This window comes from Quercus lobata, chromosome 6 (assembly GCF_001633185.2).
Source record: "Quercus lobata isolate SW786 chromosome 6, ValleyOak3.0 Primary Assembly, whole genome shotgun sequence".
NCBI classification, from domain to species: Eukaryota; Viridiplantae; Streptophyta; class Magnoliopsida; order Fagales; family Fagaceae; genus Quercus; species Quercus lobata.
The window spans coordinates 27,549,432-27,574,407 of NC_044909.1; the positions used below are offsets into that span (position 1 = coordinate 27,549,432).

The 24,976-nt window shown below is 35.2% G+C and overlaps 1 protein-coding gene across 1 annotated transcript; it reads right to left on the minus strand.

The window, feature by feature from the left end:
- Positions 1-2,309: 2,309 nt before the first annotated feature.
- Positions 2,310-17,628, minus strand: LOC115994787 (kinesin-like protein KIN-12B). Its single transcript, XM_031119050.1, has 16 exons — positions 17,117-17,628; positions 16,691-16,828; positions 16,518-16,601; positions 16,303-16,428; positions 16,155-16,214; positions 16,019-16,072; positions 15,843-15,935; positions 12,168-12,263; positions 10,747-10,892; positions 7,602-7,751; positions 7,385-7,514; positions 5,258-6,343; positions 5,067-5,165; positions 4,827-4,979; positions 3,966-4,760; positions 2,310-2,790 (listed from the first exon to the last, which is right to left on the minus strand). Exons 1-16 carry the CDS (start codon positions 17,414-17,416, stop codon positions 2,530-2,532), a joined length of 3,771 nt encoding a protein of 1,256 aa, XP_030974910.1. The 5' UTR covers positions 17,417-17,628; the 3' UTR covers positions 2,310-2,529.
- Positions 17,629-24,976: the final 7,348 nt, after the last annotated feature.

Sequence of the window (24,976 nt, forward strand, 5' to 3'; positions counted from 1 at the left end):
ATATATATATATATTGTGAAATTTGTTTTATTAGCTGCATTTATAATATTTGATAGTAGGGATGAGAATATAAATGTAATTTTGTATGATCTGCTAGCCCATTCAAAGAAAAATATAATATGTATTGGTGTGACTTTTTACCCCTTTACTCTCTCTTTCAGCCAAAAGGTGAAGATTTTGGTCCCGTTGAAATTAGAAAGTCCTTGCATCCAACCACAACCTCTTTTCATCTTTTCACTAACCAACCGCAAGAACTTCACTCATTTCTTTTGATTTTCTTTACTTTTTTTCCTACAAGCCAAACACAGTACTTGGGAATATAATTACTATGATATAATTCTCAAGCAACCAATAAGATCAAAAGGTTGTTAGGTATCTGCCTGCATCTTTTCAGCATCAGATTGACGGTGACATTCTTGAAATTATTAGATTAACTAGTCTCATTATCAGTAAAATGATGACCACAAGTAGGAAGAAATTCTTCTAGACTTGGTAGTAAGAATGTGACTTTAATAAGTTCCCATTCGAATGGTAAACTAAAGTTATCTTTATGACAAAAGAGCATTGTGAATGACAAGCCAATCAAAATTTTAACTAGACAGGGATGAAGGTGTTAATTTATTTTACCATAAACTTCTAGCTTTGCATAAATAACAACCAAATGTATTTATTAATGTTTTTTTTTTTTTCCACAAAAATTTGATCCCAGTTTTTTTTTTTTTAATTTAGAAAATCAAATAGAGATGAAGTTGTTTGCAAAGAAGGCCAAAGAGAAAGTGCCAGACCAGACACGTGGTCATAATATATATGAGACTGTGACTAGCAACTGACTTCTTCACTCACAATTCACAAGCTAGCACTTTTGTTTCCACAAGTAATGAAGAGAAACGGGGGCCCAGTTAGGAAAGTGTGATTAGGAAAGATTGATGGAATATGTTTGTTTTGTGGGTTAATGATCATTTTTGGGACTGGGTCCGATTACCAGGCTGTCACAGTTTTTTTTCTATCATCACTCACTCTACTGCACCGGTCCCTTCCTTCCTTTCTTTTTAACCTCTAGAAGAAGGGATTTTGCTTTAACTAATAAGCGGTTGGTATAATAATAAAATTGTAAGACCTTTGCTTTTGCTTTGATGTGTGGTGAGAGAGAGAGAGAGTGTGAAGAACTATCATTTTGTTTCACCAACCCCATCAATCCCAAAATGTAAACCAACTTGTGTATACGTCTCCACAATTTGAGCATGTGTTTGGGAACCTGAAAACCATTCATTCCAACCGAATTTACGTGTTCTTACTTCCAAATTTTCAAAGTATGGTTGGTAAGCATAGTCTTGGAGAAAAGTCTGCAGGTCTTAGCTAGCCTCCAGACATCTGATTTCATTTTTCCATCTCACTTGGTTTTCTCTTCTGTGGGCCAGCCCTATGTTTTTTCACTTCAGTTATTTTTAGTTGTTGTATTGTATGCTACTATTCTTTCTTCTCTCTTTACAATATACATACATACATACATACATACATACATATATATATATATGAAGAGCAAATACTTGTTGACCATCAGTATGTACGGACACAATTGTGACAATAATTGAGATCGTGTTTTTTTTTTTTTTTTTAACTGACGGTTTCAGTTATTTGCACACCTCACAGGCTCACACACACTTATGTGCAACCATCACTGCTCTACAATGAAATGGTACTTGGTTTTACCTAGATTTCACTTTCAAACCCATTTTCCTTTATTAAATTGCGATAGCTAACTTGTTTCAGCTTCTCTCTCAAAATTCCAATTGGGCAATTAATGGCTGGGTTTGAAAAGAAATGGTCCACTGGTAGGGATAGATACATATCAGAGAAGACAAGGGCACAAGCTTTCGCCTTCCATATGACACCAAGGGACCATGGACATACACTTCACGATTGCCCCCTATCCTCTTGACACGCAAACCAAACAAATTAATAAAATCTAAAGCTTCAACACTTAGTTACTATTATTTTTGAGATCTTCCTACAGGTCCATTGTCCCTGCAATTGGGTTCCACCCTATCCAACCATAACATCTCCATTCATCAACACCACCACAATTACGAATTTGGAATTATTATGGATAGCCCACATTTTAGAATGCGAGTAAAATGGATTAAAAAAAAAAAACCCATAGCATTATGTATGAAAAACCCTGCATGTGCGTGTCTCATTTCGTAGCCAAAAAGATGAAGGGTAAACGGATTTGGCAATCAGCAAAAGCAAAGAAAGCAACTGGTGGGATAGAAAGGGAAGGATATAAGGACAAGATACCAAGAAAAGGGTGAAAATAATTTGTACTGCAAGTAGGCATGAATAAAAGAATATAACCATTCATTCACATCTTATGAACTCAGGAATCTGAATTGAAAAGGTCAATAAGAGAACACATACATTGGTAATCACATTGGCACAAACTTACCAACCAGAAGACCAGTAAAATTATGCTATGACTTTGGAGCTATATAACAGAAACTGTTAGTACTACATACACTTTTAGGCATTCTATATGTTGCATCGATCATAACCAGAGAACCATGATGAGGTTTCTGTGAGTTTTGGCAACTCACCGTCTTCACCACTATGATCGCATGCATATTCTTCAAATGCCTCGTCGTAAACTGGTTGTTGTCTTGCTTCCCTATGTAAACGAGAATTCGCAAGGAGCTCATTGAGAGCGCTTATTTCCTTTTCATGATTTTTCTTCAATTTATCAATCTGTTTGTAGGCCCTCTCAGTTTCTTGCTCTGCCTCCATAGTTCGCTTCTGCATATTTTTAATAAGATTCAGGGTAAAATCTTATTTATCACACTAAAATTCTCATTTCACTCACAGAGAGTTTAGGAAATTCCAACTTAGTGAAAGTAGAAAGCCAAGACAAAATATGAAGACATTCAAATCCAAAGCAATAAGCAGAAACGACTAATATGAATTCACGAGCAGGAGTCCTAGAGTTTTCTTGAAGCATAAAGCAATAAGCATAGAGCTAAAGTCCAAGAGTTTGAAGCTCTACTTTTGAGTAAAACCCCAGCACCAAAAAAAAAAAAAAAAAAACAACAACAACAACAACAACAACTTGCAAAATTCTGAACTCCGTTTAAACAAAGTTTACAAATTCATAAAATTTTATTACAGAATGGAAAGGGAAAGTTGAAAAGAAAACCATGCATGAGGGCACAGATGTAAAATGCAGAGAGAGAAAGTGAGAGAAAATGTAACTGATTAATTAAGAAAAAGTGTACAGAAAAGATGGTATAAGGAGTGGATCCATAAGCTGTTGGCCAACAAGAGCTTGAGAGAGCCGAACTGTAACTGTTGGATTGAGAAAATTATTGTACAGAAAAGATAGCATGAGTGGATCCATATGCTATTGGCCAAAGAGTAATGAGATCGAGAGAGGGAACAAACAACATGAGGAGATTATTAGAACATGAAAGGCAAAATAATGGAGCTTTGAAGAAGAGGAAAATACACTGATGATTGCAGAATGTTTCAATATTTTGAACAGAAGTGCTTGACCCTATAAGCATATATCATTACATTGTCTTTCACCCAGATATTGTATTGAAATTTTCATGAAAGGGAATGCATTCATTGTGCTATGCCAACTAGCTCTAACTCAAATGCCATCTCCCCACTTCAGAACAGAGATGAGAGTAAGGTTGGGGGTTCAAGGGTTCAAAAGTTAAACCCATTGGGTATATGTGTAACCTACCAATACAAATGATTGCAGGTTGTAAGTATTAGTGTGGTGGAGGGCGCAAACGGGGGTTTGATTGAGTACATGGTAGCTTACCAAATAAAAACAGATAAATGCTTTGTTTGCACAGTGATATGGATATTACCAAGTCATATATACACTCATTGCATATAAACATTTACAAAAAAAAATAGACAAAGTAATAAAGTATCAAAAAAAATGGAGAGCTACACAAACTCACCTGGGAAGCAGCAACAGCCTCTTCTGATTCTTTTAGCCGTGCAAGCAATTCTCCTGCAGCCTGCACAGCCTCTGCAGTGTCTCTCAATTGAGCCTGAAGTCCTTTGTTCTCATCCCTAAGATATCTCCTTTCTTTTTCTTTTCCTACCCTTAATGCTGAAATTTCTGCAGCAAGGGCATTTATGAACTTGGACTCAGCTCCCCTAACTCCTGCTTTAGCAGCTGCTTTCTTGACATCCTCTGTTCCTTCTTGAATCTTCCTATGCCTTGCAAGCAACTGAATATGCTTCTCTTCCAAATCTGCATATGCTTCCAGCATGCGTGCGTGCCCCTCCATGGCCATCTGCATTGCTTCATTTAGCTCTTCACCACATTTCCTCTCAGTTTCCAGTTCTTGCTTCCTCTTTTCGGCTAGAGATCTGCTAGCTTCAAGTTCAACTCTCAATTCTTCAGAAAGAGAAATCCATCTGCTCTCTGCTTCAGTCCAACGACTTCTTTCCTGTTCAAGTTTTGCCTCAGCACTCTCTTCGGTTGACTCCGCACTAAGAGGGGGAGCAGAATTGGGCTCACATGGATAAGTCAACTGCAGTATGGGACTTTGCTTTCGAGACGCAGTGGATGAAGAGTCTATGTAATATTGTAGCTGGCTTCTCAAATCTTCAATCTCTTCCAACAACACTTCCCTCTCACCCATATCGAAGAAATTTCGATAATGTTCCAGCTCATCTTGAGCTCTTTTTAACTCGATTTTTGCTCTTAAAACTTCAGGATGATTCTCATATTTCTCCTTTAAAATCTGAAGATGATACGTAAGATATACGCACAATATACTGAATAATGAACTTTGAGAACAAATTTTTACCTTATGCTCATGTGTGAGGGATGCTAGCTCTTCCTCCATGAACTCCTCAGTGGGTAAAACACCATCCATAAGGTTCTCAAGGCGAATAATTTTATCCTCCTTTGTCTGTGCTATTATGGCATTGCATTCCCTCTCATGCTTGTATTGTTGCACCTGTAAATGACAAATGAAGAGGTCATGCATCACTAGAAGAAACTAAAGCTTATAGTTGGGTATTGGCAAAACTAGAAAGAAACCTACCAAACGGTTAAGCTGCACAATCTCAGAAGTTTGCTTTGCACAGAAATCTTCTAGTGCCATTTCTCTCCTGATAGCTCCTGCCAAAACCTTCTCCACTGCCTGTTTGGAAAGGAAAAAAGAGGGGGTCAACCAACTTATGCATATGAAGATTCCAGAATAATATTTGGAAACCCTGCTCTCCCTAGACTTACTTTGGGAACATGATTCTTCAATTTGTCAGCAGACCCTGTACCATCTACAGGTACTATCTGTAGGTTTGAACTGTCATCAGCCTCTTTGACCTCTAGCTGCATTCTATTCTTGCAACTACATGTAAATATGACTGAATTTTCTTCTGATATATCACCAGGAAAGGTTTGCACACCCACATCAACTTTGTCAACGGGTGGCTTGGATTCTTCAGGTTTGAATGGAAATCTGAATGATGACCGCCTTAGTGCTGAACTTTGTCGCTGATTATCAATAATTTCAAGGCCCTGGCGGATACTTGCTTCCAAATGTTCAGTTGGTGTAAGAAAGTTCTTACTTTTTTGAGTACACAGAGCACTAGAGGAGCTACTTCTCACAGATTTCTTGAAAGATATATGAGAAGCATCTAGGCCTAACTTATTGTCATCCTCGAGATCTTTTTGGGAAGCAGTTAACATCGATGAAGTCCTCAAGCTTTTCCTGCTGCTGCTGATTCTGGGTGAAACACTTGGAGTTGGAGACTTAAGTACTGGGGATACATCAGATGGAACTATGCTGAGGCTAGGAGACACACAATTCAATGATCCATTTGATAAATCATTCTGTGTATCTGCACTGGAAATGGTAGCAGAAACTCCATTTAGAGGTTCAGAGACAGTGCACACAGAATTATCCCTCACATTTACAGGTTCCACACAATCAACAATCATGATGTCATCCTGTTCAGATGCTCCTTCTTCCATTTTAACATCTATATCCTCAGAAATTTGGTCCTTGATACATCCACTTAAATCTTCAAACTCCACCTGTTGTGAAACTGAATTTACTGTTTCTTCTTTGCTCACATCAATTGTATTGTTAGCTTCACTGCTGGCTATTTGCTTATCCACTTGCTCACAGAGAATCTCAACAGCTTCCTCATCTATTTCCATCTCCTCATCACCATCATCATCAACATGACGTAATGTTATCGGACAACTAAGGCTAGACTTTAGTAGATTCATACTTCTACGAATCCATGCCGCTGAATGACCTCCATCTGGATCATGGGGATTGTAGCCTTTTGCCTTAACCCTATGTAGTTCATCCTGTTGATTCAAACACAAGGTCATATACTGCACATGTTTAATTTTGAGTATTGGAGAAGCACAAAAGAATTAATTACTATAGCCTCCCATGTGTGCTCAAAGGCTCTTTGTTTTTCTTTGTCATATTTTTCCTTTCATCCCAATTCAGGGTTTATGCATTGGTCCATTCAAGTCCCAAAACTAATAGGGGTATCAAAAAGTAAAATGCAAAATTGCATCCAACCAAATTGCTATGAATACAGAACAATGTGGTGAATGTGCATGTATTAGGGGAGCATTATATGAACTCAATGAAGTTTGTGCAACTGATTTTGTGAAGTAGGAGCTGTGAGAATCCCATAAGATTCAATAGATGCAAGCAAAACCATGCTCTGTTTGAATCTTACATGAGTTTGACATGCCACTTGAGCCATTAGATATTGGTCTTATAAATGATAATAGTTCCATGCAGGCTCCACATGCCAGTACTTGGTATTCTAGAACAAAAACTAAGAGAGAAATACATAGAATAAGAAAATCAAGGTTTTATATTTGTGGCGGGACCATGTCCAGGTAATAATCAATGGATGCAATAAAAAAAAAGTGCATAGGCTTAACCTAATCCATAAGCATTTAAATAAGTAGAATTAAATCCTTAAGGACCTCTAAATGGATTGCTATAAAAGTTAGCCTTTGTGCATCCCTGTCTCCAATCAAAAGTCCCCCTTATTTCCATCTCAATAATATCCAACCATGTGGGAAGAGCTAATTTAATCCAAAACTAAACTTAAATAAAATGTATAAAGCAAGAGAGAGTAGTATCAGTACTTCTAGTTGGTGTTTTGAAGGTTGCTTCATATTTGCGAAAACAGAAATTGAGAACAAAATGACACAAAAGAAAAGGTATATGCATATTGAAGTGAATTTGTTTTTAGTTATTTGATCTCATTTCTTATTTTTGGGTAGGACTAATGTTAAGTGTATGTTAGGGGTATTTTGGAGAGTACACAATCCAATTTTATATTTAGAAGTAGAAATAGAAATAGATGAATAAGTATATACCCTTAGCTGCCGTATCACTTCACGCAAGTGATTCACATTTTCCTCCATGACTTCATTAACTACTGCTTTATTCTTAATAGCCTTGGCGCGCTGTGCAAATCTCAATGTGCTAAAAGTTTCACTCTTACAGCTGCAATATTGAGGCATGTGAACTTCAATTTCACAAAAGAAGAAGAAACAAGGGTGCTGCAAGGGAAGAATGGGTCAGCAATATTACCTTTGTGCTGGAGAAATAGCACAGACCATTGCTAATTTGGCATTTCCCCCAAGAGACTCCTGCAACAAAAATGTTAGCCTGGAGTCTCTATAGGGGATATGCCTCTGCTTTCCCGTCTGAGAAATTTCAGCAAGAATGTTTATCAAATTCCTGCACCAGTAAGTGAACCTAATTACAACAAAACTAAAAGTTGCTTCTTTTCACACAAGTACGCATTAACAAATGAACCTAAATGCATCAAGCACCTCCCACCCCCCCCCCCCCCCCCTCTCTTCCTCTCTCTCTTCCCTGGAAGCTCAACATAAGGATATAATAGTAGAAGTGAACAAAGTCATGAGTAAACATTAATTCGGACAAAATAAATGTGGCAATATCATTAGCAAATATGATGGGATGATGCTGGCTTGTACAATCAAAAACTAAAACAATAGAAGTCAATGCTGGCTTAAACCGTCCAGCTATAAATTATCTGCACGTAATGGTCAAAGTAATCCATGACATGTAGTGTATGATGTTAGTAAAAGCCCTGCCTGGGCAGTGACTATAGGAAAATTATCTAAATTGTATGCTCAGATGTGGTCAGATAGTGGTATTCTCAGAAAGTTCAAAAAACAGCCATATGCATTTCTTTTTGTGTAAGTAGCTATATGCATAGCAATATTGACTACTTTTTTTTTCTGACGAATGACTAACCAAAATTCTTAATTTATCTGCAACAATATATTTAAAGTTTCACTTATTCTTTCTTGCCCTCTTTTATAGATACCAAAATTGGTTGATTGTTTTGAAAGAGTTAAATTCCATATTTGAAGTTGGTCATATTTTGGCTACAAATTTGCAGGACAGTAAAATTCATTTTTTGAAACATCTATATCATGACTGAGTTCACAAGACTTCCATGCATAAAAAAATCTTCATTTTTGTGGTACATCTAACAACTATTAGCTTCAGAGAAAAAATAAAAATGTCCACACTTTTGCCTTACTAAATGCTACAATTAATGTTTTGTCATATCGTGTTCCAAAATTAATTTAGATAAAAGATGGCTTCTTCTTCTTCCTGATGGCTCCATATGAAACAATTGTGTCTAAATTAACACACTTTTGCCTTACTAAATGCTACAATTAATGTTTTTGTCATATTGTGTTCCAAAATTAATTTAGACACAATTGTTTTATATGGAGCCATCAAGAAGAAGAAAAAGGCATCTTTTATCTTAACAAAATTCTTCAATAACAAGAAGGTTGAAAAGCTACTCCAAGCAGCTCAGGAAGAGATGCTCTTCAAGCTCTCCCTCAATTCCCACATGTCCTGCATCTCCCCTCAGTACCCCTGCTCCAATCTTGACCGTCATTATTTTCAAGCCCTCAAATCCGGACCCTCACCGTCAATCTTAATCTCAATCATAACCACAAAAATCAGAGTACCCTCAGTTAATGAACCACAAAAACATGGAAATGAGGAATTGAAGTTCAGAGCAATGATCTCTCAATCCAGTTTGCCATTCCCAAGGGCTCCTTGTTTTCTTTCTTCTTTTTTCTTTTTTAATGGTAAGATACACAAGCACTTGATGGGTCTTGAACCCATGACCTCACCCTCCACCTAGCACTTCTAAGGGAAGGAGATGCCAGTTAAGCTAGAGACCATTATCTTCTCCACCACCACCTCCTTGGTCCACTTCTCATCTTTTTTCTTTTCCCCTCCACCACCTCCTTGGTCCCCTTCTCATCGTTTTTCTTTTCCCTCTTTTACTGTATTTTGTTTTGTTTTGTTTTCTCACAAATTAAAATAAATAAAATAAAGGGGGTATCAAAATTAATATGAAGTGTTTTGCCCCATATGACATTCAATTTATAAAATCTATTTTGTTTTACAAATTTTCTCAAAACAATTTTACTTAATGTACTTTGATGTTCACATGCATTGTCATGTGAAATTTATTTTTATGAGTAAATGGATGCCAAGAAACATTTTTAAATTTGAGTTTAAAAATATCTTAGAAAATATTCTAAATGAATTTTTTAATATAAAGAAACAGTAGTGAGACGGAAATTCAGATAGAAGGATCAATTCAGGTATTTCTCAATGCCCAATGTTTCTAATTTCAAATTTGAAAACCATGGAGTCAGTTTGATTTTGACCCAAAGTTCAAGAGGTTTTTTGCATTTTTCTCTTTTTTCTTTTTACTGTACATAATGTACTACCTTCTTTTCTATGTACAGCTGCCTTCCCCAGTGTTTTATTTTTATTTTTGAAAGCATATATATACCCCACCCTAAATAGCAATAAGCAACAAAAAAAAGGAAAGAAGTCAACCTCATCATTTAATTAAGATTATATCAAAATCCGCTCAACGGTTATGAGACAATAAAATTACTGAAATAACTCTTAAGGTGGATTGATCATGATGACATCAAATTGAGAACTTAAACATGTGTTACATCATATTAAACCTAACTGATCATGGTTAATTTTGAAGGGTTTGTATACATACAGCAATATTTGATTAAGATAATATCAAACTCCACTCACCGGTTAGGAGACAATAGGATTATTGAAATAACTCTTAAGGTGGATAGATAATAATGACATCAAACTGTGAACTTAGGAAAATTATTAGATACTCCCGGAGTACCATAAATGCGTACTCCTCCCTCTCACATAAATAGTAGGTTCCACCATGAATTTATTTAGTGGGACCCATCATTTATGTGAGAGGAGGGAATATGCATTTATGGTACTCCGGGAGTACATAATAATTTCCCGTGAACTTAAACATGTGTTTTGCCATATTAAACCTATATCCCCTCTTTCCTTCATTTACATCCAGTCTCAATCCTGCTTCCAACTACTGACACAAGATACAATGACAGGAAGGGAGTTCGATCAGAAATAGACAGAAAAAAGGCTGCAAGGCTACTTTCTTTCTCATAGGAGGGTTTTCATCCAACAATTATCAATACCCCTCGCTTGGACATTTAAGTGAGTTGGGTTTCTTTCCAGTTCCAAAATGAGGCAAACCTAATCAATCATAGTTAATTTTGAAGAATTTGTATGTACAGCAATATTGACCAATTGGTAAACTACACCAAAAATGCACCTTTGCATGAAAAACAATAAATGAAAGAGAAATGTTTGACCATACCCAAGTTGTGAAAGTGATCTATTAATATTCCCAGCTTCCTTTAAACGATCCCCTGCTGCACCGGTTAACTTTTGTCTCTCTGAACCAGCTAGATCAACAAGATTTATTCTGCTTGTTTTGCAGGTGCTTAAACCATCTGCCTTGCTCTGCAAAAAGGATGGTTTACTTTAAAATCCCTCCAGCAACTATTCAGGACAGGAACAATAAAGAAACAGAGGCATTTACAGTTTACATTTTTTGTTAAAGCATCCAATCCAAAATCTAAAATTGTAAGGAAGTGGGTAAAAATATATATTGATTGGGATAAAACGTAAAACACCCCCTTGCAGGCAGGCCTGCCTAACAACCAACACCAAATTATGGATATCACAGACAAAAGACATCCTCATTAAGGGTTTAACATGATTTTTTTTTTTTTTTTTGGTAAGGTAAAATTTTCCACACAATTTGATACCAATGACATCTCGATCTAACTATGCTCTGATAGCATCTTTTTTGATAAATTAGGCTCTGATAGGATCTTAAAAACAATCTAACCCCAAAGACTGAAGCTGTTTGAAAATGGACCAACCATTTATATGTAGCTCAGTAGCACCAAACATTGTTCTGCAGAATTTTATACCATTCTAATTAACAAGTTCATTATCAAATACTCAAGTCAATAACTTCACAAAATTCCTTCTCAGCAAGCTAGGAAAATCCTGTGTTTTTTTTTCATTTTTTTTATTTTATAAATCTATAACAGAATAAAGTCTGACTCATACTTTAAAAATAGCAATTAATGACCCAATCATCTATGGTTCCAGACACAGGACAAACCAAAACAATACACAATAAAATTGAAAAACAGAAAATAGTGATAGAGAACCTGGGAGTCAGCACCAAGTAAGGGAAAACTTCTTAGATCAACACTTAGAGTTGAATGGAGTTGGCACCATTCAACACTTACAGGGACAATTTCAATAGAAATTTATTCATCAAAATAGTCCCCCTTCATTGGAGTAAATTCTAACTGACCCTATTTCTAAATTACTTATTACAAAAATACCCTTGAATTTAAATCAATAATAAACCTAATTAAATACGAGGGCCTAAAATAAAATACAATTAGCCAATAAACATGCAATTGATTCCAAAATTAAATAAGACCAAATAAAAATTTATTTGTGCTTCCCAAATCAGTTCTCACACTTTCTTTTGTTGATAAGTTCACATCAGTTCTCAAACATGAATAGTCAATAATAAACCTAATTAAATATAAGGGCCTAAAATAAAATACAATTGGCCAATAAACATACAATTGATTCCAAAATTAAATAAGACTAAATAAAAATTTATTTGTGCTTCCCAAATCAGTTCTCATACATTTTTTTTTTTTTTTGATAAGTACACATCAGTTCTCAAACATGAATAGTCTTTACCTTGCATCGGGATTCAACAACACAAGTAAAAACAGTATGTGAGCGGGAACTCTCCGCATTAATACTAGTTGCACCTGTCCTCCTGTTTGACAAACCCTGCATTATTTATTCAGTAGTTATAAATATGATGCTTGAAGAAAAAAATAAAAATAAAAATAAAAATAAATCACAAAATGTAAACCATTTTATCTAAATAACAATGCTGAAAAATAGGAAATAAATTGGACCATCTTTGACATTAAATGGATCAAGTTATCAAATGTATGAGCTGTTAGCTTGAAAATATTCTTTCTAAATAACAATTCATTTTTTAATTAATCTTGCTAATGGAAAGCCTTATGTGTACACCTCATAAACAAGGAAAGAATCCAGATACGAGACATTTTCTTCATGTTAGCCTTACCTTATCTTTATCTTTATCTCATCTATTAAATATAGCTTATGGCTTAACATGCTTGAGCCCTACGCCTCAACATTCCAGCATTAAGATGCTTGGGGCCTAGGCCACTTTAAGTTTTTAAACGTTCAATACCTCAAAGTGAAGAAGAAAGGTGTGTTTTTAAGAATGACAACCTTACAATCAAACTTGTGAAATTCCTTCGCCCTTTGGGCTAAAAATTATACAATATATGTATATATATATATATATATAAAACTTTTAATGCTCACTACCACTTGTTATTGTTAATTAACACAAATCTAAAGTATTAAGCTTCTTAACATAAAGCTGTGGCAACATTCTGAATTACCTAATTAAGCTTCCTAACATAATGCTGCAATTCTGCATCAATGCAATCCCTTAATTGAGGATAAGAACGTTGAATTACCTTATTCAGTTAAATCCTTCCCTTTTTTATTGTTAATAGGTAATTTAGGGTGCAAAGCTAGAAGTTAAAGGCAGTATTTATCCATTCAAAACTTGATCCTGAGCCTAGATAGCAACCACCACCATGATTGAAGTTAATATGGGAAGCATCAATACCAATACAAGATACACAGAGAAATGGAAATTCCTGAAAACCAGGATACATACACGCGCACACACACACAAGTAAGGTCAGGTATCCAAGAGTGTGTGTGTATTAAAAACCTTTGGATGCCCAACCTCACTTGTGAGAGGAGGAAGTGTTCTTTGGCTTCAAAACTAGAATATATGATAATCAATTAATTAATCTAAATTTTCAGGTATATTTTATGTTATCAAATTTTAAAATAAATAACGAGCATCGAAACCTTCAAAAAAATATAACATTTTCAAAATACACAAATGCACTAAGCCTAAAATATACTTCATCTCTAATTGACCATCGATTATAAAACCAAGTGTCAGGCAGGTAAAACTAGTGTTAGTAAAGGCGTCAAGCGCACAAGCCTCTTGGAGCCTAGGTGCAAAGTGCAAGAACGTACCTGATTGAAATGAAGTGCACATTGTTTTAAACATAATATATACTAATTTCTAATTAAAAGATACATAATTATAATTAAAAAAAAAGTTAAGAAACTCAAAATAGTAATGTATTTTGCTAATTAGCTAAAATGGATAGTACAACTGCATAATTTGAGTTCAAATTTCATATAATTTATTCAATTTCTTTTTTTTGATAGATATAATTTATTCAAAATATTAAAAATGATATATAGTAAAATTGAAAACAAGTATTAAAGAACAACAATATAATAATAATCTACTCAGAAAGTTTAAATATAACATTTTGTATAATTTTCTTGCACTTTAAAAAACATAACCCAAATAGGTAATGATCAAATGAAAATAATCCAAAACGCAAAGACCACAAGAATAGTAAATCATACTTGTTTATGTCTTTCGATATGTAAACAAAACATTGTTTGTGTAATACAACACCTTAAGAATAATGTTTGTTTAATAAACCAATGTCCATGTCATTTAGGAGTTAATTTTAATGGTTCATATATATTTTTTTTAGCAAAGAAATAAAAAAGTGCACCTAACATGCAGGGCTGTTAAGAAGCAGAGTCAAGCCAAATATTAAAAGTTCAAGCTTATTCATTTAAATTTTTTTTTACAAACAAAATTTTATATTCAAGTTTGGCTCATTTTCTTGTCGAGCAAGCTCGAGCTTGTTCACAAGCTTCTTGGTTAACTTATTTTTTTCTTATATACAGTGAAATCATGACTAAAATATTTTACCTTTTCACAATTCCATGAACTTTTACAACAAATAGACTATTTATATCATCAATAAGCTACAAATAATAATTTAATATCACATGAACCTATTATCAAACTTATACAATCCAATTTCAAGCCTATATAAATACATTTTTAGACAAGTATACATATAAAAATATAATATTATATATAGTTAAATCAAGCCCTCATATTCACAAGCTTGTTAATGACACATTCTTATATTTGAGCTTGGTTTGTTTAATAATCAAGCATAAACTTAAGGCTTGAACTTGGCTTATTTTCTAAACAAACAAACATAAACAAGATTTTTCCCAAGCCAAGCTTGAGCTGTTCATAAACAGCTTGGTTCATTTACAGCCCTTTCGTGCATTTTGCTTATTCAAAAAGTGCTAGAAAAGCGTGCTTCATTAAATGAGCAAAGCTTTAAACCTTAGGGCTTTGATCTATAAGCTTTAAGCGCGCTTTTAATAAAACTAGACTCTAAAAACAGACCCTGATATCTCCCATTTGCATCACAAACTCCTTCAAAGCTCAAGCACAGATGCAACAAAACCCATCAACCCCCATGAGCAGAAAAGCATGATTGGTTGATGAGTAGGTATTAGATCAACGTGTGCGTGTGTATGTGAGAGAGAGAGAGAGAGAGAGCGACTGCTGCATAGCTAGACAAGGATTTCGACTCTTTCAAAGTGAGTCCAACTAGTTTTTCCCCCGATTTGAGCAACTCCAGCATCAAGATCGTATCAAGATTTTGAGCAACTCCGGCTTGTCTTGACTGTGTCCACAACACATCTAGACTGAATCCAAAGTTTAAAATATTTATTTTAGTCCCCAGCCGTATCTGAGGAGTATCCATGTCCAATACGTATCATACACCAACATGCCAAGGGTAATGTCATATCCATACTTCCTGATACAATTTCTTTCACTTCTCTTTTGATTCATTGAGAAACAGAACTTGTGTTTGTTATTGCCACTCCTTGAATTTCTATTTCTAATGGAGAAATTCATACAAACGAAAATTAATATAAAAAATATTACTCTTGAAGAAGTTTCAAACCATAATTCCTATTAAAAAAAAAATGTTTGAAAAGTTGAAACATCATATGAATAAAAAGGTTTCAACAATTTGACAGTCTAAAAATACTGCTCTTTATTGTAGCAATAATAAAATATAGAGTAACCTATCCTCACACAAAAGGTCAACCCTTTGAGATGTTTTCCATCTAACTGAATATGAATTATCCAATAAAAACTACTGGGTCAGAATCAAGTATCAGTATCTATATTTATCAAATTAACAAAATGAAATTATTTTATTTCATTTGCAAAGCACATGTGTATGATCAAATGTTTCATTCTCAACAAACGGTTAGGAACAGGACTCTAAATACACTGCTCAAAAAATTCTCATGTATATTCACAGTAAAGTCACAAACACCATAACACAAAAATGTATTCATGCTATGCCTACAGCAGAAAAAGTATAACAAAGAGCAAACCTTTATCAAGAGCCTAGTCACATCCTTCATTGTACCTACATACTCCTCTGTGAGATTTTCAACATAGACGCCAGATTTGACATCTTCTCTTATCTGGGAGAATGAAAGAAAAGACCTAAGAAGACCAGCTTTGTAGCATAAAAATGATAGGTGAAATATTTATGAGTTCCTTTTACCTGGAGATTTCTTTGATTTGGATCCAACAAATCTGTGATTTGTTCATTGTAAATCTGCAATAAATTGAAAAGTCAAGTGGCATATCCTATAAGCAGGTCAAGTATGCCAAAAGGAACCAGTTTATAATCACCCAACCTCGAGAAAAGAACAGTGACATTGATAGTTAAGTTTTTCCTCAGCGTGCTTGATTTGCTCCTATTATAAAAACACAATTAGGACTATAGTTCAATACTATGATATAAGCTTCAATGGGCTCAATAAATAAGAGAATCAATCAGCTCACCTCATTTATGCGGGCAAATAGTCTCTCAAAAACACGAGGGGTTAACCCTGCTTGATCACTGGATAAGTTTTCTTCCAACAAGCCGTTGGCCGGACCCCAAATGGTATAAGTCTTTCCGCTTCCCGTCTTACAAAATTAAGACAGAGAAAATATTAATAGCATCATTATACATAACACAAAATCTGAAAGAGAAACAAAAGAACTCTAAAAGATACCTGTCCATATGCAAATACAGAACTATTGAATCCAGCCATACAATTTTCGATAAGAGGTGCTCCTACAAGTTGGAAGATATCTTCCTGCAAATAAGATAACATTTATTCAGCAGTCAAATACCATCAATCATTTAATTCAAACCTGAAAAAAATCATATCAATAAGGATCGTGCCTGTGTTGCTTCAACATCAGCAACTGAGTCGAATGTGAAAGTTTGTCCATTAATCAATAACGAATCACCAGAAATCTTCTGAACTATCAAATCACCTTCCTCCCGATCCTTGTGTGGTGGACGCATTCGGACTACTACCTAAACATTTTCAACAAAGATCCTCCAGAAATCAGTGAAAATAGTAACGCTATATTCAGCTTATGAAAAAATGTTAGTAAATTCGAAGACATGAAAATCTATAAAGCTCATTCTCATTCTATAACTATTTCTCATCAACAGGCAAAAAAATGGTCATAAAACACAATAAATATCCAAGATTTCCTCTCTTTTCCTTCGATTTCTAAGCAGCCAAACATAAGTTCAGTAAAAATGAGATTCAAAATTTCTAAGAAAAACCCTAGGGTTCACGATTGGGAGAAGGAGTACCTGAACGCCGGAATCAGAAGCCGAGTTCTCAGTCCCGGACTCAAAGCTGAGCTTCCTTTTGTGAGAATTTGAAGGAGGTGGCCTCGGCGGCAATGGACTCTTCAATTTGGCCGCCATAGCCGGCGATGGCTTGGATTCGGAGGGGATGGAGGTCAGATCGGACGGCGGCGCATTCTCCTTGGCCAATTTAGACTTCCGAGACGGGCGTGGCTTGGTGGAGCTAGGGCTCGGCGACGACGCTGGATCGGTGGAATTTGCCTCCCTCAAGATCGCGTTTCTCGGTAGCATGAAGTGCTTCATCGCGAGCACAGATCTCACAGAGAGAAAAAGAACTTTTCTAGAGAGAGAGAGAGAGAGAGAATGTGTGTGGAAATGAGAGAGAGTAGGGTTTGGTAGGACAAGGAAGCGAAAGAGAAGGATGGGAGAGATAGATAGATGTAGCCGTTGAAGGAAGAGGGAGAGAGAATTTGAATTTGGGGGAATTGTGAGAAAAGCACGTGTGTAGGGTCTTTTTTATTTACATTTATTTTTTGGGAGAGAGAGAGAGATATAATAAAACAAATCAAACAAACTTTTTTGAATTCGTGTTGGATCTGGAGTGGAGCGTTGCGAATTGCGATGGACTTTGGAGCAACCCGTTACGAATAAGTAAGGTGGAAATGCCCTTCATTGATTGCTGGAATGCTTACGTGGACGGCCCAGATTCTAAATGCATTTTTGCTTCCTACTTTTTAGTCATATCTATCTGAGTCTCTCCAAACCAAAAATCATGTTTATTTTTGTTCCTGCCATCAACCCATTAACATAAAATCATATATGGCAAACGAAGTACACTATGTACAACAGTGCAAGAAATAAATGATGATGTGGCTAATATAAAAAAAAATTAAAAATACCATGTCAGCATTTAAATAAATAAATAATTACAAAAAATTAAAAACAAAATTCTGAATTTATAAATTTTTTAAAATTAATTAAGACAATTAAATTGATTTTTTTTATTCCCTTCTTTTTTCGAAAGAACTTATTCATTTTCTTTGTGCTCTTCCCTCTACCTAATACAGGAAATCCAATAAAAATTATAAGATGTGGAAAAAAAAAAGTAAAAATATTGTAGGTTTCTCTCAAGAGATTAAATGGCAAAAAAAATTTTAATATAGCAAAAATTTTGAGTTATTTATTTTGGGTTATTTTACTCTATTGAAATAACCTAACAATGCCACGAAAAGTTAAAATAAAATAACCTGATCATATCACCATGTCTTAAAAAATAATTTATCTTTTAATTAACCTTCAATTTTTTATATAGTTTATTCTCTTTCTTCTTTAATTTGTTAATTATGTCTTTTAAATTTTTGCTTTGAAGAGATTCTTTTAAAAAAAAAAAAAATTCCATGTCGTTTAATGTATATTATAAACAGGACTCAAACATCTTTTAATTCGTTGTATTTTTTTTAATTTCCATTTAACGTTTTTAGAAAAATCTTTGATTTTTTTTATGTCGTTCATTCTCTTTCTTTCTTTTATTTTTCACATCTTATAATTTTTATTGTAATTCTTGTATAGGTAGGCGATTTTGGTCTTTGAATTTTAAGTTGGAAATGAAAAGTTAGGTTAGTTTTGTATTCATATTTTATAATTCATGATAACTTAATTTGTTATAAATGCTAATTATGAGAAATATTTAAAAAATAGATCGTTTAAAGAATGGTAAAATAGACATGTTCAATATTTTGAGGTCAAATCAAGATGCATTATTAAATAAATACCCAAAAAAAAAATTGTAAAAGTTAGCAACCTCTCTTAGAAAAGTATTGACTAAAATTTAAATAATTTTCAAACATATTACATGAGTTTAAAAAAAAGATAATATAGTTAATCTTTTAAGTACATGGCATAATTATATAAACAAACAAATAATTTCAATTTTCAGAAAAAATATATTATTTTGAGAGAAGACTAATTACAATAAAAATGTATAAATATATTAATTAGAATAAAAAATAAAATGAACTTATTTATTTAGTGTTACATGTTAATTGACCCTTTCTAATGTTCCTAATGATGGTGTTCAAAGTTCAAATCCACTACCCATCGTCGTAATTATCTTTTTTAAAAACAATTTATATATATTTTCTTTGTTTTTGAAATATCTAAAATATTTAAGAATAAATAATTCTAACTTCCAATGCTAACCATAAGGTGAGGTGTAGTCTAGTGGTTGTTTCTTAAACTAACTATTTTCCTCTAAAGGGAGGATGTTTGATCTCTTGACTTACATTAGAAGTAATGGCACAATGGGTATCAAGAGTTTTGAATTTTACATTTCTCCTCGTTTAGGTAAAAAAAACTTTGCACAATTCATATAAAATTATAAACTCAAATTTTAGCAATATTTAACCAAAAGACTCTTCAACTTGTATTTGGATTTTGCTTGACCGACTTGGGCTTGGAAATTCTAGCCACATGGACCACTTCAACAACTACAACACTAGTGCAAAGACCAACATAACAATAAATATTTGGCGAAAATCACAGTTTTGTTCCTATATTTTCAGAAGATTTCCACTTTGGTTCCTAAATTTTATTTTGACCGCTTTTAGTCCCTATTTAGAATAACGTCATCCATTTTAGTCCTTTCCGTCAGTGCCCTAACAGCAAAGACCAAGGTGGCAGACGGAACTACTAAAATAATAATAATAAATTTTATTTTGACATTAAAAAATGCCACGTCAGCATCTAAATTAAAAAAAAATTAATTTATTAATTTTAACTAAATAAAAAAAATTAAAAACCGAAAATCACGTGAATTGAGATCTAAGTGTGTCTTGAACAAGAACACAAACCTAGAAATTAAAAAAAAAAAAAAACACACACACACACACTTAGATCTGAAATGCAAAGACACCAAATCCATGACGTATTAGATCTAATAAATTAAATTTTTTTTAATTTAGATGCTGACATGGCATTTTTTAATGCCAAAATAAAATTTTTTATTATTATTTTAGTAGTTCCGTTTGCCATCTAGAACTTTGCTGTTAAGGCATTGATGAAAAGGACTAAAATAGATGGCACTTTTCTAAATAGGAACAAAAAGCGGTGAAAATAAAATCAATGGACCAAAGTGGGAATAGCTTGAAAAAGTAGGAACGAAAATGTGGTTTTCGCCTAAATATTTTAGCCATATTGGTTCACAACTTAAATACTTTAGCCACTTGGATAATAAGAGCACCCAAAGTATTAGATAAAGAAGGGGCAAATGTAGATACCGTATTTTGTCCACCCTCAATTTGCATGCCAAACCCTAAAAATTCCAAAAATGTCAATTTTTCACTAGGGGACCGTGGGAACATCTAGATTGACATGATACAACCCGTGCAAGTATTGGAGCACCCAAAGTGCCATTTTAGGTCAAAGAGACCAAAATGCCACTGGTTATCCTAGGGTTGGCCAAAGTCAAAATTGGTTTGAACCACTACAAAAAAATATTTTTCAAGCTTTTACATCAAACCCGAGCTATTCGGAGATTTTCATCAACTTTGACCAAGTTTAACTCAAGATTAACTCCCAAGGGCATCAAAAACTCTAATTTTGATCCAGCTATCAGAATGGGTTGGAACTAGTGTCATTGCAAAGATTATTAAATTCCCTTTCCAACGACTATTTATGGGTCAAAATCAGAGTTAAAGTGGTTGAGATATCTTGAAAACTGTGCAGGACGCATAATCTCGCTTCCTAAGGCCATAACTTGTGATCCAGACGTTGGAATTTCAGAGGCTGTTTGGATGGCCTGTTTCCGTAACTCAATTCTTAGTTTTCATAACTCATAACTCAAAAATGGTGGGACCCATAGCTCAATATCCGTTTGGCTGCAAAATAACTCTGTTACCATAACTCAATTCTCTGATTTTTGAGTTATGAGTTATGGAAACTGAAAACATATTTTGGCTGTTTTCAGTTTCCATAACTCATAACTCAATGGCATTTTTGTAATTAAACATACATGATGGGACCCATTACATTGTATTGTCAACTCAACTTCTGACACTGTCTCCTTCTTTTTCTCTTTCTATCTTCTCCTAGGTTCGGTCTCCATTGTTCTTCCTCTTTTTTTTTTTCCTTCTTCTTTCACTGGGTTCGGGTTTTTGGGTTTTTTTTTTTTCTTCTTCTTTCACTGGGTTCGATCTTCAGTTCTTCCTTCTTCTTTTTTCCTTCTTCTTCACTGGGTTCGGGGTTCTTTCTTTCTTTTTTTTCTTTTTTTTTTTTTTCATTTTTGTTCTTCATCACAGAATTTTTTGGTCTAGAGCTGCACTCCATGATTGGGTAAGGATGGGTTTGGATTTGGATTTGGGATTTCAAAATACCCACATGAATGGGTTTCAAATACCATTCCTTGAACACAACGGTTGGGGTTTCGGCGTGGTGTCCCAGCTGAGACTGTGGACGAAGATCTCGCATCAGTTCTGTATCGGTTGATGGACGAAGACCGTGGACCGTGGATGAAGACCGTTGTCGTATCGATTCTGTATCGGCTCATCGTCGTTGCTAACTAAGGTGGACGTGGAATTAGCTGTCTGATTGGCTGCATTTTGTTGTTGTTATTGTTGTTGTTGTTGCTGTTTTTGTTATTGTGGTTGGAGTTGGGTTCGGGTTTGTGTTTTGGGAGAGTAACAGGGGTGAAGGAGGGGAAATGAGAAAAGAGAAAATGGTGGGGCCCACAAAATATTTTTGCTTTGACCAAGTGACAGGTGTGGGACCCACAAACAGTGTGAAAAATATTGAGTAATGGTGCCAAACGGGTGTGGTATTTTAAAGTGATAACTGATAAGTGATGAGTGATGGAAATTGAGTGACAGAAATTGAGTGATGAAAAAAAATGATCCAAACAGCCTCTCAATTTTTTAAGTTTTCTGAAACCTAGACATCCATAACTTTCCAGAGACACCAATATCAACTTAATCGAAGTTCAGGAAGGCCTTCAAATGAGCAACCAAAGTCAGGATTGAAAAGCTGGAAAATGACAAAATAGTTGACATCAGCCAAGCGACCCTTCAAGGGCCGCCGGGCACTTCTTTGCTTATAAAAGGCCCAAAACGTCCTCATAATTGGCAAATCTTGATAGGGATGAATTTCGGGATCTTAGGGTATCTTTTCTAGGCAATTTTATCTCTCTTTTTTCTACATTTCTCTCCTAAAAACACCTAAAAACCTTTGATCTTTCACTTTTCTACACATCAAGAGGTAGTGTTCTTGCTCCCATCTTCCTCTCCTTAGTCTTTGTACCTTGGATTTGAGGTTTAGGGGTGTAGATGTAGTTTTTTCGCTACTATCTACACCCATTTAATTTTCTTGCATGTTTATTGTTTTATCTTGCTTCCTAGCATGTCTCCTCGCTTTGATGATGCTAGTCTAACCTTCTTGGGCTAGGATATGTCTAAATACCTTGCTTGTGCTTAGATCTACATGTTTAGGTGCCTTATGCCTTGTTTCCATGCTTTTTGTAATGCTTGTACTTAGATCTATGTGTTTATGTGTTCCTTGCCATGTTTATGTGTTTAGCTTTACATGTTGGATGCTATGTCTAGTGTTTGGCTATGTCTCTATGTCTCTTGTTATGCCTTTTTCTTGTGGTGTAGGCCTACATCCATACACCTAGGTCTATAACAAATGGTTTGAATCATTTCCTTTATGCATGTATATGCTTGCTTGCTTTTATGTTTTTGATCCATGTTGTCTGACTAGATCTAGGCTCTTGTCGTGCTTTGTTCCCTCCGTAGGTTTGTGCTTGTTGGCCATTGGGACCACTTGCTTGTTGGGTCACATCCGCCCTCTTGTGGCTAGTTTGGATGTAACCATTTGTGAGAATGTATCTCTGTGATGTTGGTTTGCGCGATGCATACCCTCTTCCACCCCATGTGATGATCTACTTGCATTGCTTGTTCTGTGCCATCCCGTTTGGCTCTCTTTGTTTCTTTGCATCTTTGCACATTTACCTATATGTTCATGCATGTGTCTTTATGTGTGCTTGTTTGTGTCATCAAGCTTAGTTCTTACAATCTCATGCGGGTTCACACCTGTCCTTGATACACGAGACCTTAAGTCCCTTTTAGGAACTTTGCTTGATGGCACATGTATCATCAATGCTCCAATCTCATTGACCTATGGACACCAGATCCAAACCTACATTTTGTCCTCTAAGGACACCCCCTTTGTTTGATAACATGCTTGTTTGCCCTCATTTGGCTCTCTTTATTAGCTTGTCCTTTCACATGCTTTCTTTTTAGTTGTTTCCTTGCATGTCTACTGGTTTCGTGTTTCTTTTGTTATTGCATATGCACACTTGTAGTTAGGATGCTTGGAGAAAGGATGTGCAAGTATGCCTGTTTGTGGATGATCATGCACTTTGTATGATGGACTCTTATGGTTAGGAGAGCGACCCTCTCGTAATCATGGATGCTCTTGACCTTTTAGTGTGGGTGTACGCAAAAGGCGACGGCTGTAGGTGCATATTCACGCTACATTGTGGGCATGATCATCGCGGTGTGATTGTCTCAATCTATGTCAGCTAAGTGATTTTGGTTTCCCTGTGTATGCAACACGCATCAACGCGTTTAATGCTTTGGTGAGCTTTGGCTCGCCCCAATACGAACACACTAACGTGTGCCATATACACAAGCATGAAACCTTGTTGATGCGCCATAGCGCACCAAACGCAAACCTCTGCCAAAATTTTCGCCGTGAAAATGGGGTACCTTCATTGCCATATTCTCACAGCAAAAGTTTGGTAAGAATAGCGTTTTGTGCACTATGACGCACCCGAGGCGAAGCACTATCGGATTTCTGACACAAAAATAAGGCAAAATGCTGCCAAATTTTCATCGAGCAAATTTAGCAACGATTCCAAAATATACTAGTGAGTTGCCTTCTCTAGTAGCTCACCGTAGCTGGATGTTATAATAAAATTATATAAATTTATTTGTCCAATGCGTGCCTCTTTCTTTTCTGTCAAATTTGCCTCTCTCTCTCTCTCTCTCTTCTCTATATCATGCTCTCCGTCATCCTTCCCTTTCTTCTTCTTTTTCTTCTTTTGCTATGGCCGAAAGGTTTGAAATGTTGGATTTTGCGTTTGAAAGGTTGGGTTTTGGATTTTGAGTTTGGATTTGAAAGTTTGGATTTTGTGGTGGTTATTGGTTTGATTTTAGCTTGTGGGCTGCGGTGGTTCAACAAGTGTGGGTCTGGGTTGATTTTGTGGGTCTCGGTGATTTCAATTGTGGCTAATGGGTCTTCGGTTGTGATGTGGGCTTGGGTTTGAAAGGTGGGTTTTGATTTGTACCATGTGTGGTGGCTATGGCTAGTTCGGTTATGGTGGGTGGTGGTTGTGTAGTGGGTGGGTTTCGTTTTTTCTAGGATGTGCGGTGGGTGATAGGTGGTGGCTATGGTGGCTGTGCAGTGGATAGGTGGTTGTGATGTGAGGGTTATGGCTTGTGGGTGGCAGTGGTGGTATGGTGGTGGTGGCTAGCGGTGACTATGAGTGGTGAGTATTGAGTTTGTTGGTTGTTTTTGCTTTTGCTTGGGAGAAGATAGACATAGAGAAAGAAAGAAAAAGATGCAAATTTTAATATAAAAGAATAAAAAAGAATCTTTTAATGAAGTGGTAAAAAAAAATAAAACTTTTAATGATGGGTGTATTATAGAATGAGGTGTTAAAATAGATAAAGTAGTTTTTTGAATTGTTAGAAGCTAAAAAATTTAAAATCTTTGATGTGAATGCTTTAAATGATGCATTATTAAATCATAAGTACTAAAGATGTTTTCTTTTTTTTATTTTATAATTTGATAGTTACATATTTTATTTAT

Excerpts from the sequence above, each read along its gene's own strand:
- LOC115994787 (XM_031119050.1), bottom strand. The coding sequence starts at position 17,416 with ATGAAGCACTTCATGCTACCGAGAAACGCGATCTTGAGGGAGGCAAAT. Across the intron at positions 16,073-16,154 it reads GTCACTGTTCTTTTCTCGAG|ATTTACAATGAACAAATCAC; the intron begins GTTGGGTGATTA and ends AATTTATTGCAG. Across the intron at positions 15,936-16,018 it reads CAAATCAAAGAAATCTCCAG|ATAAGAGAAGATGTCAAATC; the intron begins GTAAAAGGAACT and ends TCATTCTCCCAG.